Below are 12,643 nucleotides of genomic sequence, written 5' to 3'. Positions count from 1 at the left end.
TTTCCCTTTTTCCTTACATTATTCACATTATGATACTATTCCTTTCGTTGTTATAAAGCTCGTGTTATTTCTAAAAATTTCTCTTTTATTTTAAACATTCTTTTCCTTTTCAATAATAATTCAGACTTCCTTTTAAAAATTTCTCTTTTATTTTAAACATTCTTTTCCTTTCCCTTTTCAATAATAATTCAGACTTCCTTTTCTTATTCACATTATGATACTATTCCTTTCGTTGTTATAAAGCTCGTTATATTTCTAAAAATTTCTCTTTTATTTTAAACATTCTTTTCCCTTTTCAATAATAATTCAGACTTCCTTTTCAAATCAATCACGCAATTCCACTAAAATATAGTGGACCTAGTAGATGTCCCACTGGATATGATGATGTTTTAGTGGATGTCTAGTTGTATAAATCGTCTTCTGCTTCGTCCTGAAGGATACCACCGGTGCCAGATTCGTTGGCGGGGGCAGAGTTGGGGCCACCGGATTGACTCTGATTTGGATTCGATGGGAACCTGCAAAATTCAAACCAAAAAATCACATTAAAAGAATACCACCGGTGCCAGATTCGTTGGCGGGGGCAGAGTTGGGGCCACCGGATTGACTCTGATTTGGATTCGATGGGAACCTGCAATATTCAAACCAAAAAATCACAGACTATTAAACCCAACAAATGCGCTTGCTTGCATGCAGAAGGTCGGGTTCGAATCCCACCATCGACAAAAATTTGTACTCGTTTCGATTGCAAATATTTCAACGGGTTACTTTCTGGTGTTCTCGTGTTGACCCAGCACCAAAATTTGTACTCGTTTTTCGATTGCAAATATTTCACCGGGTTACTTTCTGGTGTTCTCGTGTTGACCCAGCACCTAAATTTTGTACTCGTTTCGATTGCAAATATTTCAACGGGTTACTTTCTGGTGTTCTCGTGTTGACCCAGCACCCTAAATGGGAAGTATTGTGTCTCTTCTCGCCCATCTGATGAGAGGCATACTACGGGATGGGCATGCTACGACACAGGCCTTGTAACCGAACACTATCTCAGCAGAAAGGGTTACAATAACTTTCTTGAAACTAATATCCATGAGCTGAATCAAGCTTACTTATTTTCATGTAGTTTTGTCAATATGTTGTTGGTTCAAAATAAATATGAAAGTACATAATATTTACTAAAAAAACAATGCTTTCATTACTAGTATAGCTCGCTATACTGTAGTAATAGAAAGTAAAAAAAAAAAAAAAAAAATTTTTTTTATTATTAAAGTCCCCTTTATTTTTTAAAAAAAAAAAAAAAAAAAAAAAAAAAAAAAAAAAAAAAAACATTCTTCTCACCTGAAGTTGGTGCCAAAGCCGCGCGACTGTTGCAGGGTCTGCGCGAACATCTCGTACTTGCGAATGTCCGCGTCGTTGACGGAGCGGCGCGCAAACCGCATCGCCTCCTCGAAGTGCGCACGCGTAATCTCCGGCACGGGATCGTCTTCGTCTTCCGTTTCCATTGCGGCGCTGGCGGCCGGATTGCCGGCGAGTTTCTCGCGCTCGCGGCGGATTTCGGTCTCGATAGATTGACGGATGGCCAGCTTGCAGGCGCGCTGACAGATTTCGGTCAGATCGGCGCCCGAAAAGCCGTTCGTCACCTTGGCGATGTAGTTGAGATCTACGTCCTGCGGAGGAGAGGGCGAAAGAGTTATGGTGGTTAGCATTTGATTAGCAAAATTCAATTTATTACTTTCTATATTTCACATTTGTCGTTTTGCTTTTCCAATTGTTATTAATCTCATTTTGTTAATATTGTTCAATAAAAGTAATATTATTACCATTACCATTTGAATTGATTACCGCGGGTGGGAGGGAATCTAGAGATTCGTACAAGCTTAACCCATCCTTTAGGGCTGTTTGCCCCTACGCCTAAACGCCTAAGTGGGCTTAATGTGTATGGAGTTAAGTTGCTATTCCCTACCTCGGTGCTCTACAGCCCATTCAACTAAAGTTGGTGTCGGGCTGTAGTTATTTCCTTTTTAGGTTAGATGTAAATATTTAATTAATGAAAAAAAAAAATCATTATAAAATCATTATTTTATCATTATAAAATTATAAATAGAACAGTTTGGTAAAACTTAATAAAACACGTTTCATCTACCAAATAGAATAGAATAAAAATCAAATATATACAGTCAGCTCCCATGGCGTAGTGGTCACTGCTTTGTTTTCGGACAAAATATCGGAATTTTTCGTGTGCGCTTTGTAATTCGTTAAATTTGATGATCTGTTTTGCATTTTCGTTTGTGACAAGCTCGCGGACGGTATAATTATGACAATCTGTTGAAGACGGGCCTGGAATTTAGACCCGAAACGTCCAGTACAAAACAAGGTACGGGCCAACTTTCAGTCCAGGAAACCACAACATTGTAAGCCGTTGTAACAGTTCCCTCTATCAAACTTCTTGAAGAAGCCACTTATACGGTCAGCTCCCATAGCGTAGTGGTCACTGCTTTATTTTCGGACAAAATAGACACAATTTATCAAGTTTCCATTTATGAATATTTCAAGTTTTAACATAACAAGAGAACATAAAATGCATACAACTTACCTGCACCAACTCTTGCAGCTCCCGTTTGACGCCCTCCAGACCACCAATATCTTCCCACGTAATGTTGGGTACTTCTACAATCGTCTCTCGCAGTGCGGACGGCGAGCTCTTGCCCATGGCATAGCGGAAGTTCTCCATGGTCACCTGATCATCAACAAGACGAAGAATTAGATTTAATATAGTAGAAAATACAATAGCCCGTCCACTATACCTTTTGTTTTTACTATCGTAATAATAAAGGAAGGACGGACTAAAAAAGAGAAAAACAATCAGAACTAAGGCCGAGATTTTGTTTCCCCAGCTTATTTCTAATAGGCACACGATGCAACAGGCCCTCAGAAAATGCTAGAAAGAGACCTCTTTTATTTGCTAATTGCCTATTAGATATAGTCTGGCAAGCCGAGATTTTGTTTCCCCAGCTTATTTCTAATAGGCACACGATGCAACAGGCCCTCAGAAAACGCTAGAAAGAGACCTCTTTTATTTGCTAATTGCCTATTAGATATAGTCAGGCAAGCCGAGATTTTGTTTCCGCAGCTTACCAAACCCTTAAAAAAAAAAAAAAAAAAAAAAAAAAAAAAAAAAAAATGGTCTTACATATTACATAGGTAAAAAATATATACAAAGAAACATAATTGGTGAAATATCTCAAAGGCTCACAGTGAAGGAAAAATTATTGGTTAGGTGGAAGAGCTCCTCTAGAAGAACCCTGCCACTTAAAGCCGTGAAAAAGTTCGATTGATTTCATTTATTCACTATTTTTAAAGAGGTTTGATAGCCAGATTAGTTATCTTGGAGGGTAGCACGTCTGCCTTGTAAGCGCTAGGTCGCGAGTTCGATTCCCGCCCGGGGGCGAATTTTATCCTGAACGGATAAGGTTCGTTCTCGGAACGGCTGGCTTTCTCCTATCCTGTCTTGCTCTCTTCGCTTTTGGGACAAGATCTCCGTTGTTACTCTCTCTTCATTCTATCAAAACTCTACGTCTACTAACTCATAATCATAACCTGCCTCGGTGGCGTAGTGGTCAAGACGCTCGCCTGGTAAACAGCAGGGCGTGGGTTCGATCCCAGCCGAGGTATGGAATTTTATCCTCATTCATTTGAGAATTTGACCACATAATGACGGCTGGCTTTCTCCTATCCTGTCTTGCTCTCTTCGCTTTTGGGACAAGATCTCCGTTGTTACTCTCTCTTGATTCTATCAAAACTCTACTAACTCATAATCATAACCTGCCTCGGTGGCGTAGTGGTCAAGACGCTCGCCTGGTAAACAGCAGGGCGTGGGTTCGATCCCAGCCGAGGTATGGAATTTTATCCTCGTTCATTTGAGAATTTGACCACATCATAATGGAGCTCTAAGGGTTAGGTGGTAGAGAACGCCTAAGGCGTTAACCTCGCCTAGTGGTTGCCTTCCACTCGAGAGTCTATTATTATAATGGTAGAGAACGCCTAAGGCGTTAACCTCGCCTAGTGGTTGCCTTCCACTCAAGAGTCTATTATTATAATCACAGACCACAAGCGTCCTCGTCCAATGTAGCAGTTGTTTCATCGCTACGAAATAAAAACGGCGGTGAAACACTCATCTTTTTAAAAACAAAAAAAAAAAATCATATTTTCAAAGTATTCACACATCTTACGACTCACTCAATAACTCACCTTATCGAAGATATCTCGCACGTTAGCTTCCGACTCTCCGAACCACATGGTCAACAACTCCGGTCCCTTCACCGAGATGAAGTTGGCCTGGCACTCGTTGGCGATGGCCTTCGCCAGGAGGGTCTTACCACACCCGGGCGGTCCGTAGAAGAGCACCCCACGCGACGGCTGCATGCCGAACTTGAGGAACTTTTCCGGATGCTCGACTGGGTACTGGTGGGGCAGAGAGAAGAGAAAATGTTTATCATAAATAGAGTAGGATGGATTTTTTTACAATACTTTCTTTATTTTATGGTTAAAGAAAATCAGTACCTATGTACCTACCTAATTTGTTTAATATTCAGTTTATTATTATTCTTGATTTGATTTTTTGATTTTACTTTCATGTAATGATTTAAAATCAAGACTAGAGCCCGTTCTCCCTTTATTCCCAATATAATGTTCAAGTCACCCATCCATTTATTGGCCTTGCTCGGCGTAGCTTAACATAAATGTGATTCCCAATCTAATGTTTAAGTCACCCATCCATTTATTGGCCTTTCTCGGCGTAGCTTAACATAGGTGACGCTAAAATCGGTCTTAAATGATCGACTGAAGTGTTATCTGAAACTTTCTCGCTTTGAGTTCATAGGTCGTCGCGACAAATTTCAAGATCAGAGCTCATTTGTGTGAGAAAATGTGAAAAAAAAATCCCGCAAAAACCACCATTTTCGTGATCCTGGTAAAAAGACCTTTAATTTGATATATAGGTCGACCAGGTTTGGATAAGTCCTTCTATGGGGACAGACAGACAGACTGACTGACGGACAGACCGACACCGAAGTGAATACAATAGTCCGTCCACTATTATACCTTTTATTATTAGTAATAATAAAGGAAGGACGGACTAAAAATATAAAATTGTTTAAAAATTGAAGAGGAGATAAAATTTGATTCAGACCATCGACTCTCAATAATGAAATTTCAATTTCAACTCGATCATCAGAAAATAACTCACCAAGAGAATAACACAAAACTAGAAATTAAAATTCTGAAGATCTGTACAAGAAAACTTGGTTTTATTGTAATAGAAGTTACTTGGTTTTATTGTAATAGAAGTTACTTGGTTTTATTGTAATAGAAGTTACTTGGTTTTATTGTAATAGAAGTTAAATAGGGCACGGTTGGTCCAGTGGTAACGCGCTTGCTTGCCATGCAGAAGGTCCCGGGTTCGAATCCCACCATCGACAAAAATTTGTACTCGTTTTTCGATTGCAAATATTTCAACGGGTTACTTTCTGGCGTTCTCGTGTTGACCCAGCACCTAAATGGGAAGTATAGTGTCTCTTCTCGCCCATCTGATGAGAGGCATACTACAAAATATTTATATTTTGACCAACTTCGTCAACGCTTGACAAACCATTCGGTTATTTATTATTTTTTTTAAAAAAAAGAGGTGGATATTTGGTTTTGGCTACAAATTTTACGAGTGGACTCAACTTTACACTCAACTTTTTTTTAAGAGGTTTAAAAAAATCGTGTCGTGTGTAGTGGGAACGCTCTCGTTTAAATTACATTGCCTACAAGGACGTTTTGTGTAGTTCGGGAAAAAAAATCATGTCGTGTGTAGTAGGAACGCTCTCGTTTTAAATTACATTGCCTACAAGGACATTTTGTGTAGTTTGGAAAAAAAAGTGTGTGTTGTTGTTGTTGTAGCGGCTTTAGCTTTCGCCGAATGACGATAGCAGAATAAAGAAAAGGTCTTTTTTGTATCTGCTATACACCGGGGTGATGGTCTCTAGCTCTAGCCATGTTAATTTGGCTGGCTCGTCCTGAACCGCAGTCAACCATCGTGAGGACTTGTGCTTGGTCTTTAAAAGCAGAGAGAACCCTTTGAGGAACTGCCAGCTTGCTAGGCTGGTTAGGTTTAGCTGTTCTCCTCCCTGTTTATAGTCCCACAGCCAGACGCTAGTCTTCTCTCTGTTTAATGTCCCCTAGCCAGACTGCTACCAGTCCTCACGATGGTTGACTGCGGTTCAGGACGAGCGAGCCAATTTAACATGGCTAGAGCTAGAGACCATCACCCCGGTGTATAGCAGATACAAAAAGACATCTTTTCTTTATTCTGCTATCGCCATTCGGCGAAAGCTAAAGCCGCTACAACAACAACAACAACAACAGTCAGCTCCCATAGCGTAGTGGTCACTGCTTTATTTTCGGACAAAATAGACACAATTTATCAAGTTTCCATATTAATATTTCAAGTTTTAACATAACAAGAGAACACAAAATGCATACAACTTACCTGCACATCGGTGTTAGGTATCTAACTACGTAGGTAGATTACAATAGAAAGGTAAACAATGGGTAAATACTGCACAAGTATAACATTCTTCAGAAGATAATAATCACATCAGCAATTGGTATGTCCTTGCTTTGGCTTTGTTTAAAAAACTTGGTATGTGTAAAACAATGTAATTCACATTGTAGCAAGTCAAATATAGCAAACATCAGTATTGGATAGGATAAGTAAGGAAGTTTTATTTTTAGTTCCCTTATTTACCATATATTATGTATTGTTTATTTCTTATTCTTGTAAATAAACAGGGCTCTGACCCTTGCTTTATATATATATATATTATATACAGATCCACCAACAGTTTGTTGATCACAATATTGCATCTAAACTCTAACATACTATGTTGATCATTCTGTTTTAAAAAGAACTTGCAAAGATCTTTGGAAAATTTAGGATGAGACCTCATTCACACTGTCGGCTAGGGGCTAACCAGTCCCCAACAGTTTACAAAGGCCTGTTTAAACTAAAATGGGAAAAACGAAATGAAAAATAAACAAGATAAAATTAAAAAAGGGAAAAAAAACCTTTTCAGGGGGGGATAAGGAAAAAGTCAATTTTTAATGACAGATACCAAGGGAAGCAAGGAGGGGTATACAGAACGCCAACTTCTCAAAACCTATGACTTCTCTAAGTGTCTGTGCCGTAGCATATCCCTCACATGATTCAGTTGAAAGATAAATTAAATGTAGAAGGGCCAGCCTAGTTAGCTTGGTTGTTAGCGCTAGGCCGCGGGTTCGATTCCCACCCGGAGCTGATTTTATCCAGAACGGATTATGTTCGTTCTCGGAACGGCTGGCTTTCTTCTATCCTGTTTTCCTTCTCTCTTCGATTTCGGGACGATAAGACCTTAGTTGAGTTTCTCTTGATATAAACAAAACTATCACCATAGTACTTATTGTTTGATTATACTGCTCGCATAGGACTGGAAAGTCCCTTTGCTTCAGCAGAAGGCTACCACTATTAGGTACGTGTGTGTGTGTCTGTGCCGTAGCATGTCCCTCAGATGATTCCATAAAAATAATAAAATAGTTAATAGTTTTTTTTTTTTTCAAAACCAAATATATAACAATAATCCACCCTTTTTACAATTCAGAGCATGAGTAACACTCATCATCTCACCACCACAACTATCACCAGGAGTCACACATGGCCGGAACCAAAATCCGAGTTTAAAACTTAACCCAAGTTTAGCTGATTTGATAAAGCACGCTGATTGGTTGACTATGAACTTTGGATTTAAACTTACCGTCGTATGTATGAAGTCTACAGATAAACTTTAGTTTAACTTGAAATGAAAATCTTGCCCAATTTCATGAAATCTAGCCAGTTATTTCAAGAAACGACATGAAATTGGCAACATTTTTCGTCTTAAGTTAAACTAAAGTTTAACTTTAGTTAAACTAAAGTTTAACTTTAGCTTTCATACATACGACGGTTAGCCTAATCAGAAGCAAGTTTAAACTCTTGAGGTCCTGGCCAATACTGACACCTTTTTGGACACACAACGAAAACTTTTTCTATTCACGTTGGAGTCATAACTTCCTTTCACAGTTTTCACGGTGCAAAAATGTTACAACGCCAGGCAAAGTTCCGTTTCCCGCCGTGAAAATTGCGAAAGGGAAATAAGCACTGTTCAAATAATGAAGCTCTAATAGGTACCTTACACAATCATTAGTAATGTCATTATTTACAAGTAATGATGATGAAAAATCAGAAAATCCGGAATTCCATCATTAGTAATGATATTACTAATGATCATGTAAGGTACCTATAATACTTCCCGAAAGTCCCTTTGCTTCAGCAGAAGGCTACCACTATTAGGTACGTGTGTGTGTGTCTGTGCCGTAGCATGTCCCTCAGATGATTCGATAAAAATAATAAAATAGTTAATAGTACTACTTATTGTTCAATTATACTGCTCGCATAGGACTGAAAAGTCCCTTTGCTTCAGCAGAAGGCTACCACTATTAGGTACGTGTGTGTGTGTCTGTGCCGTAGCATGTCCCTCAGATGATTCGATACTCTCTTCTGTTTCCATCAGGGCGGGAAAACAATTTAAAGTTTGTTTAAGTACACAGCTGAATTAGGCAGTTTTCATTAGAATTGCGTAATCCAAGAGTTAAATCTATCTTCTGTTTCCATCAGTTTTGGGCGGGAAAACAATTTAAAGTTTGTTTAAGTACACAGCTGAATTAGGCAGTTTTCATTAGAATTGCGTAATCCAAGAGTTAAATCTAAGCCAATTTTAAACGCTGATTGTGGTCCCAGCCTTAAGGCCCTTTTAGAATAGGCACGCTTCTGTTTCCATCAGTTTTGGGCGGGAAAACAATTTAAAGTTTGTTTAAAGTACACAGTTGAATTAGGCAGTTTTCGTTAGAATTGCGTAATCCAAGAGTTTAATCTAAGCCAATTTTAAACGCTGATTGTGGTCCCAGCCTTAAGGCCCTTTTAGAATAGGCACGTTCCGTTTTACGTTACACCTTTCTTTCTGTTTTCTATGTTCCAGTTTCTGTTTAAATTTCTGTCCCTGGGTCTTTTCTTCCTGTGTAGAAAAATTCCCCCCTCTTTTTAATATTTTGAGCCCGCCAGGGCCTCCCTTTCCTCTTCCAAATCTAATTCCAGGCTTGTTTCTTCGACTATTTTTAACTGAACGATCCTCTACAGCCTTTTGTAGGATGTTGTTAGTTTCGCTGTTCCGTTTTACGTTACACCTTTCTTTCTGTTTTCTATGTTCCAGTTTCTGTTAAAATTTCTGTCCCTGGGTCTTTTCTTCCTGTGTAGAAAAATTCCCCCCTCTTTTTACTATTTTGAGTCCGCCAGGGTCTCCCTTTCCCCTTCCAAATCTAATTCCAGGCTTGTTTCTTCGACTATTTTCAACTGAACGATCCTCTACAGCCTTTTGTAGGATGTTGTTAGTTTCGCCATTAAATAAATAAATTTAAATGTAGAGCTAGGGAGAAATAGCCACTCGGGCTTCGTAGGCGGCCTTCAATCGGTCGAGCTCGGCTTGGTCCGAAGTGGACGGTCGGAGAATGCCAAAGAAGATCAAGAAGACGAAAAGAAGATTTGTGGGGAGCATGTTGAATGTTCGCCGCGTGCCGCCTAGTGAGAGGTTTTGGAACCTTGAAATTTACGGTGCGCCCTAGTGGAAGGTTTTGGCAGATTTTTGGGTGTTCTTGAAAGATGACCTTCAAATGGATATTGCCCTTTGCCCCCTGGTGAAAGTTTTTGAAACTTGAAATTTACTGCGCGCTCTCGTGGGAAGTTTTGGAACTTTTAAGCGTCCTTGACTTCTTGATGACCTTGAAGTGGATCTGAGCCTGTCTTCTTTGTTGTTTCGTTTCGACAATGCGACAAGTTTCGTCTTTGTTGTCGTTTCGTCCCGACAATCCGACAAATTTCGTTAAATGGTCTACTCAAGCCAGAGGGGCGTTGAGTTGTTGATACCCTTTTTCTTCAGGACGGGTCACCCCTAAGGTAGGGTGATTTGGTGCCCTTCATAATGTTGATGGTTTTAGTTGCTCAGAACATTAGCCGAAGAAGATCAAGAAGACGAAAGGAAGATTTGTGGGGAGCATGTTGAATGTTCGCCGCGTGCCGCCTAGTGAGAGGTTTTGGAACCTTGAAATTTACGGTGCGCCCTAGTGGGAGGTTTTGGCAGATTTTTGGGTGTTCTTGAAAGCTGACCTTCAAATGGATATTGCCCTTTGCCCCCTGGTGGGAAGTTTTTGAAACTTGAAATTTACTGCGCGCTCTCGTGGGAAGTTTTGGAACTTTTAAGCGTCCTTGACTTCTTAATGACCTTGAAGTGGATCTGAGCCTGTCTTCTTTGTTGTTTCGTTTCGACAATGCGACAAGTTTCGTCTTTGTTATCGTTTCGTCCCGACAATCCGACAAATTTCGTTAATGGTCTACTCAAGTTAGAGTGGCGTTGAGTTCTTGGCACCCTTTTTCTTCAGGACGGATCACCCCTAAGGTAGGGTGACTTGGTGCCCTTCATGATGTTGATGGTTTTAGTTGCTCAGAACATTTTGTGTGTATTCTTTACCACCGAGATGGGAATTGGCATGCATTTGGAGTTCGCTCTGTTTTGAAATGAAGTTAGTTTTTTTAAGTTTTTGAGACAGAAAGAATAGAAGAGAGAAGAGTTTTAATTTTAAACAGGGAAGATCCCCGCCTGAAATTTCCCTTGCTAAAGAAATAGCAAAGTGAAGTGCGAAGGGCATCCACTCACAAAAATTTTCGTGCCAGTCTAGTTAGCTTAGTTGGTAGGGCGTCTGCCTTGTAAGCGCTAGGCCGCGGGTTCGATTCCCGCCCGGGGCGGATTTTGTCCTGATGGGATGATGTTCGTTCTCGGAACGCTCCCTTTCCCCTTCCAAATCTAATTCCAGGCTTGTTTCTTCGACTATTTTTAACTGAACGATCCTCTACAGCCTTTTGTAGGATGTTGTTAGTTTCGCCATTAAATAAATAAATTTAAATGTAGAGCTAGGGAGAAATAAACATAGAAAAAATAGGTTAGAAGAAAAAATAGAAAAAGCTTTGTTTAACAAGTTATTTTCCTGTAGGGGGAGTAATAATTGCATTTGTCTTATCCTTCAATCAAAATCGTAAAATATTCTTAATACATACCTACTCTCTTTTTTTATTTAATATTTTTAGTAAGTAATACAGTTAGCCCACTTATAATTTAGGAATTAGGATACTTATTTTTATGGTGAAAGTGGAAAAAGGTATTTGAATGAGTCCTCCTTTGATTAGATCCCTTAATTATTGATCCTTATTTCGGTTGATCTTTTTATTCCATCTTTACACATACACAGTAAGTTAGTTCCCCTTTTGTCTAACGGGGAACAGTTGAAATCATATCATGCTATTTTTCTTTTATAAAGAAATTTGTCGGAAAGGATCAGCCAAATCTCATCCGGCAGAGGAATGTAGATCAGCTGATCTAGACGGCCCGGCCTCAGGATAGCCGGATCAATAATATCCGGCCTATTGGTGGCGCCTATGATGAAAACGTTCTTCTTGGCACCCATACCTGAAGAATAGAATAGAATACAATATCATAGGACAGAATTTACAAAAGTTTGCGGCCTCCGGCCGCTGGCTGGCAAAGCCGGCTATGTAAGCTTACTTAAATAAATTTAATGCGGCCTTTCATGGCAAAGCTAGCTATGTTATACTTGTTAAGAATAAATATATTGCGGCCGCTGCTTTTGGTAATAAATCGATTGTTAAGCATAAATGCGTCCTGGAGGCCGCTGGCAAAGCCGGCTATGTAAGCTTACTTAAAAAATAAATATATTGCGGCCTTCGGTCGCTGCTTTTAGAAATAGGTCTGTGGTTAATCATGAATGCGGCCTTCGGTCGCCGGCAAGGCCCATGTACTTCGTTTCGTTATTACATAAAAGGCAATGCGGCTCCGGCCGCTGGCAAAGTCGGCATGAAACTTACCGTCCATTTCCGTGAGTATCTGATTGATAACTCTGTCGGCAGCACCACCGCCATCCCCTACACTACCACCACGAGACTTGGCGATGGAATCCAACTCGTCGAAGAACAAAACACACGGTGCCGCTGCTCTTGCCTGAAAGCATGAAGAAATAGACTTGATTATACCCTGTTTATACGGCCAAAATGAGACTGAAAAGTCCCTTTACTCCCGCAGTCTAAACATGGTCTTGCCAGCCTAGTTAGCTTAGTTGGTAGTGCGTCTGCCTTGTAAGCGCTAGGCTGCGGGTTCGATTCCCGCCCGGGGCGGATTTTATCCTGATGGGATAATGTTCGTTCTCGGAACGGCTGGCTTTCTCCTATCCTGTCTTCCTTCTCTCTTCGATTTCGGGACGATAAGACCATAGCAGTTAAAGTTCCCTCTGTCAAACCTCTTCAAAAAGAAGAAGTGTTGCCAGCCTAGTTAGCTTGGAGGGTAGTGCGTCTGCCTTACACTAGGTCACGGGTTCGATTCCCGCCCGGGTCGGATTCTGTCGAACCTCTTTAAAAAGCACGTTGAATGTATCAGTTCCAAAGTATATCACTGAAACTAAGGACCGTTGGGCGTGG

General features: G+C 40.1%; 1 protein-coding gene and 1 long non-coding RNA gene across 2 annotated transcripts; both read right to left on the bottom strand.

Annotated features, from left to right (window-relative positions):
* Positions 1-12,192, bottom strand: LOC103518733 (transitional endoplasmic reticulum ATPase TER94-like). Its single transcript, XM_026830460.1, has 8 exons — positions 12,038-12,192; positions 11,455-11,621; positions 4,237-4,470; positions 2,588-2,731; positions 2,292-2,331; positions 1,333-1,729; positions 323-515; positions 1-203 (listed from the first exon to the last, which is right to left on the bottom strand). The coding sequence occupies exons 1-7, from the start codon at positions 12,042-12,044 to the stop codon at positions 401-403; spliced, it is 1,104 nt and encodes a 367-aa protein (XP_026686261.1). The 5' UTR covers positions 12,045-12,192; the 3' UTR covers positions 1-203; positions 323-400.
* Positions 8,875-9,524, bottom strand: LOC108253616. Its single transcript, XR_003394082.1, has 2 exons — positions 9,292-9,524; positions 8,875-9,060 (listed from the first exon to the last, which is right to left on the bottom strand). It is a non-coding gene; the product is annotated as an uncharacterized LOC108253616 (long non-coding RNA).
* Positions 12,193-12,643: the final 451 nt, after the last annotated feature.

The sequence above is a fragment of the Diaphorina citri genome, unplaced genomic scaffold (assembly GCF_000475195.1).
Source record: "Diaphorina citri unplaced genomic scaffold, Diaci psyllid genome assembly version 1.1 scaffold2336, whole genome shotgun sequence".
NCBI classification, from domain to species: domain Eukaryota; kingdom Metazoa; phylum Arthropoda; class Insecta; order Hemiptera; family Psyllidae; genus Diaphorina; species Diaphorina citri.
Note: the sequence above shows the minus strand (reverse complement) of the source record. Positions and strands in the feature narration are given on the sequence as shown.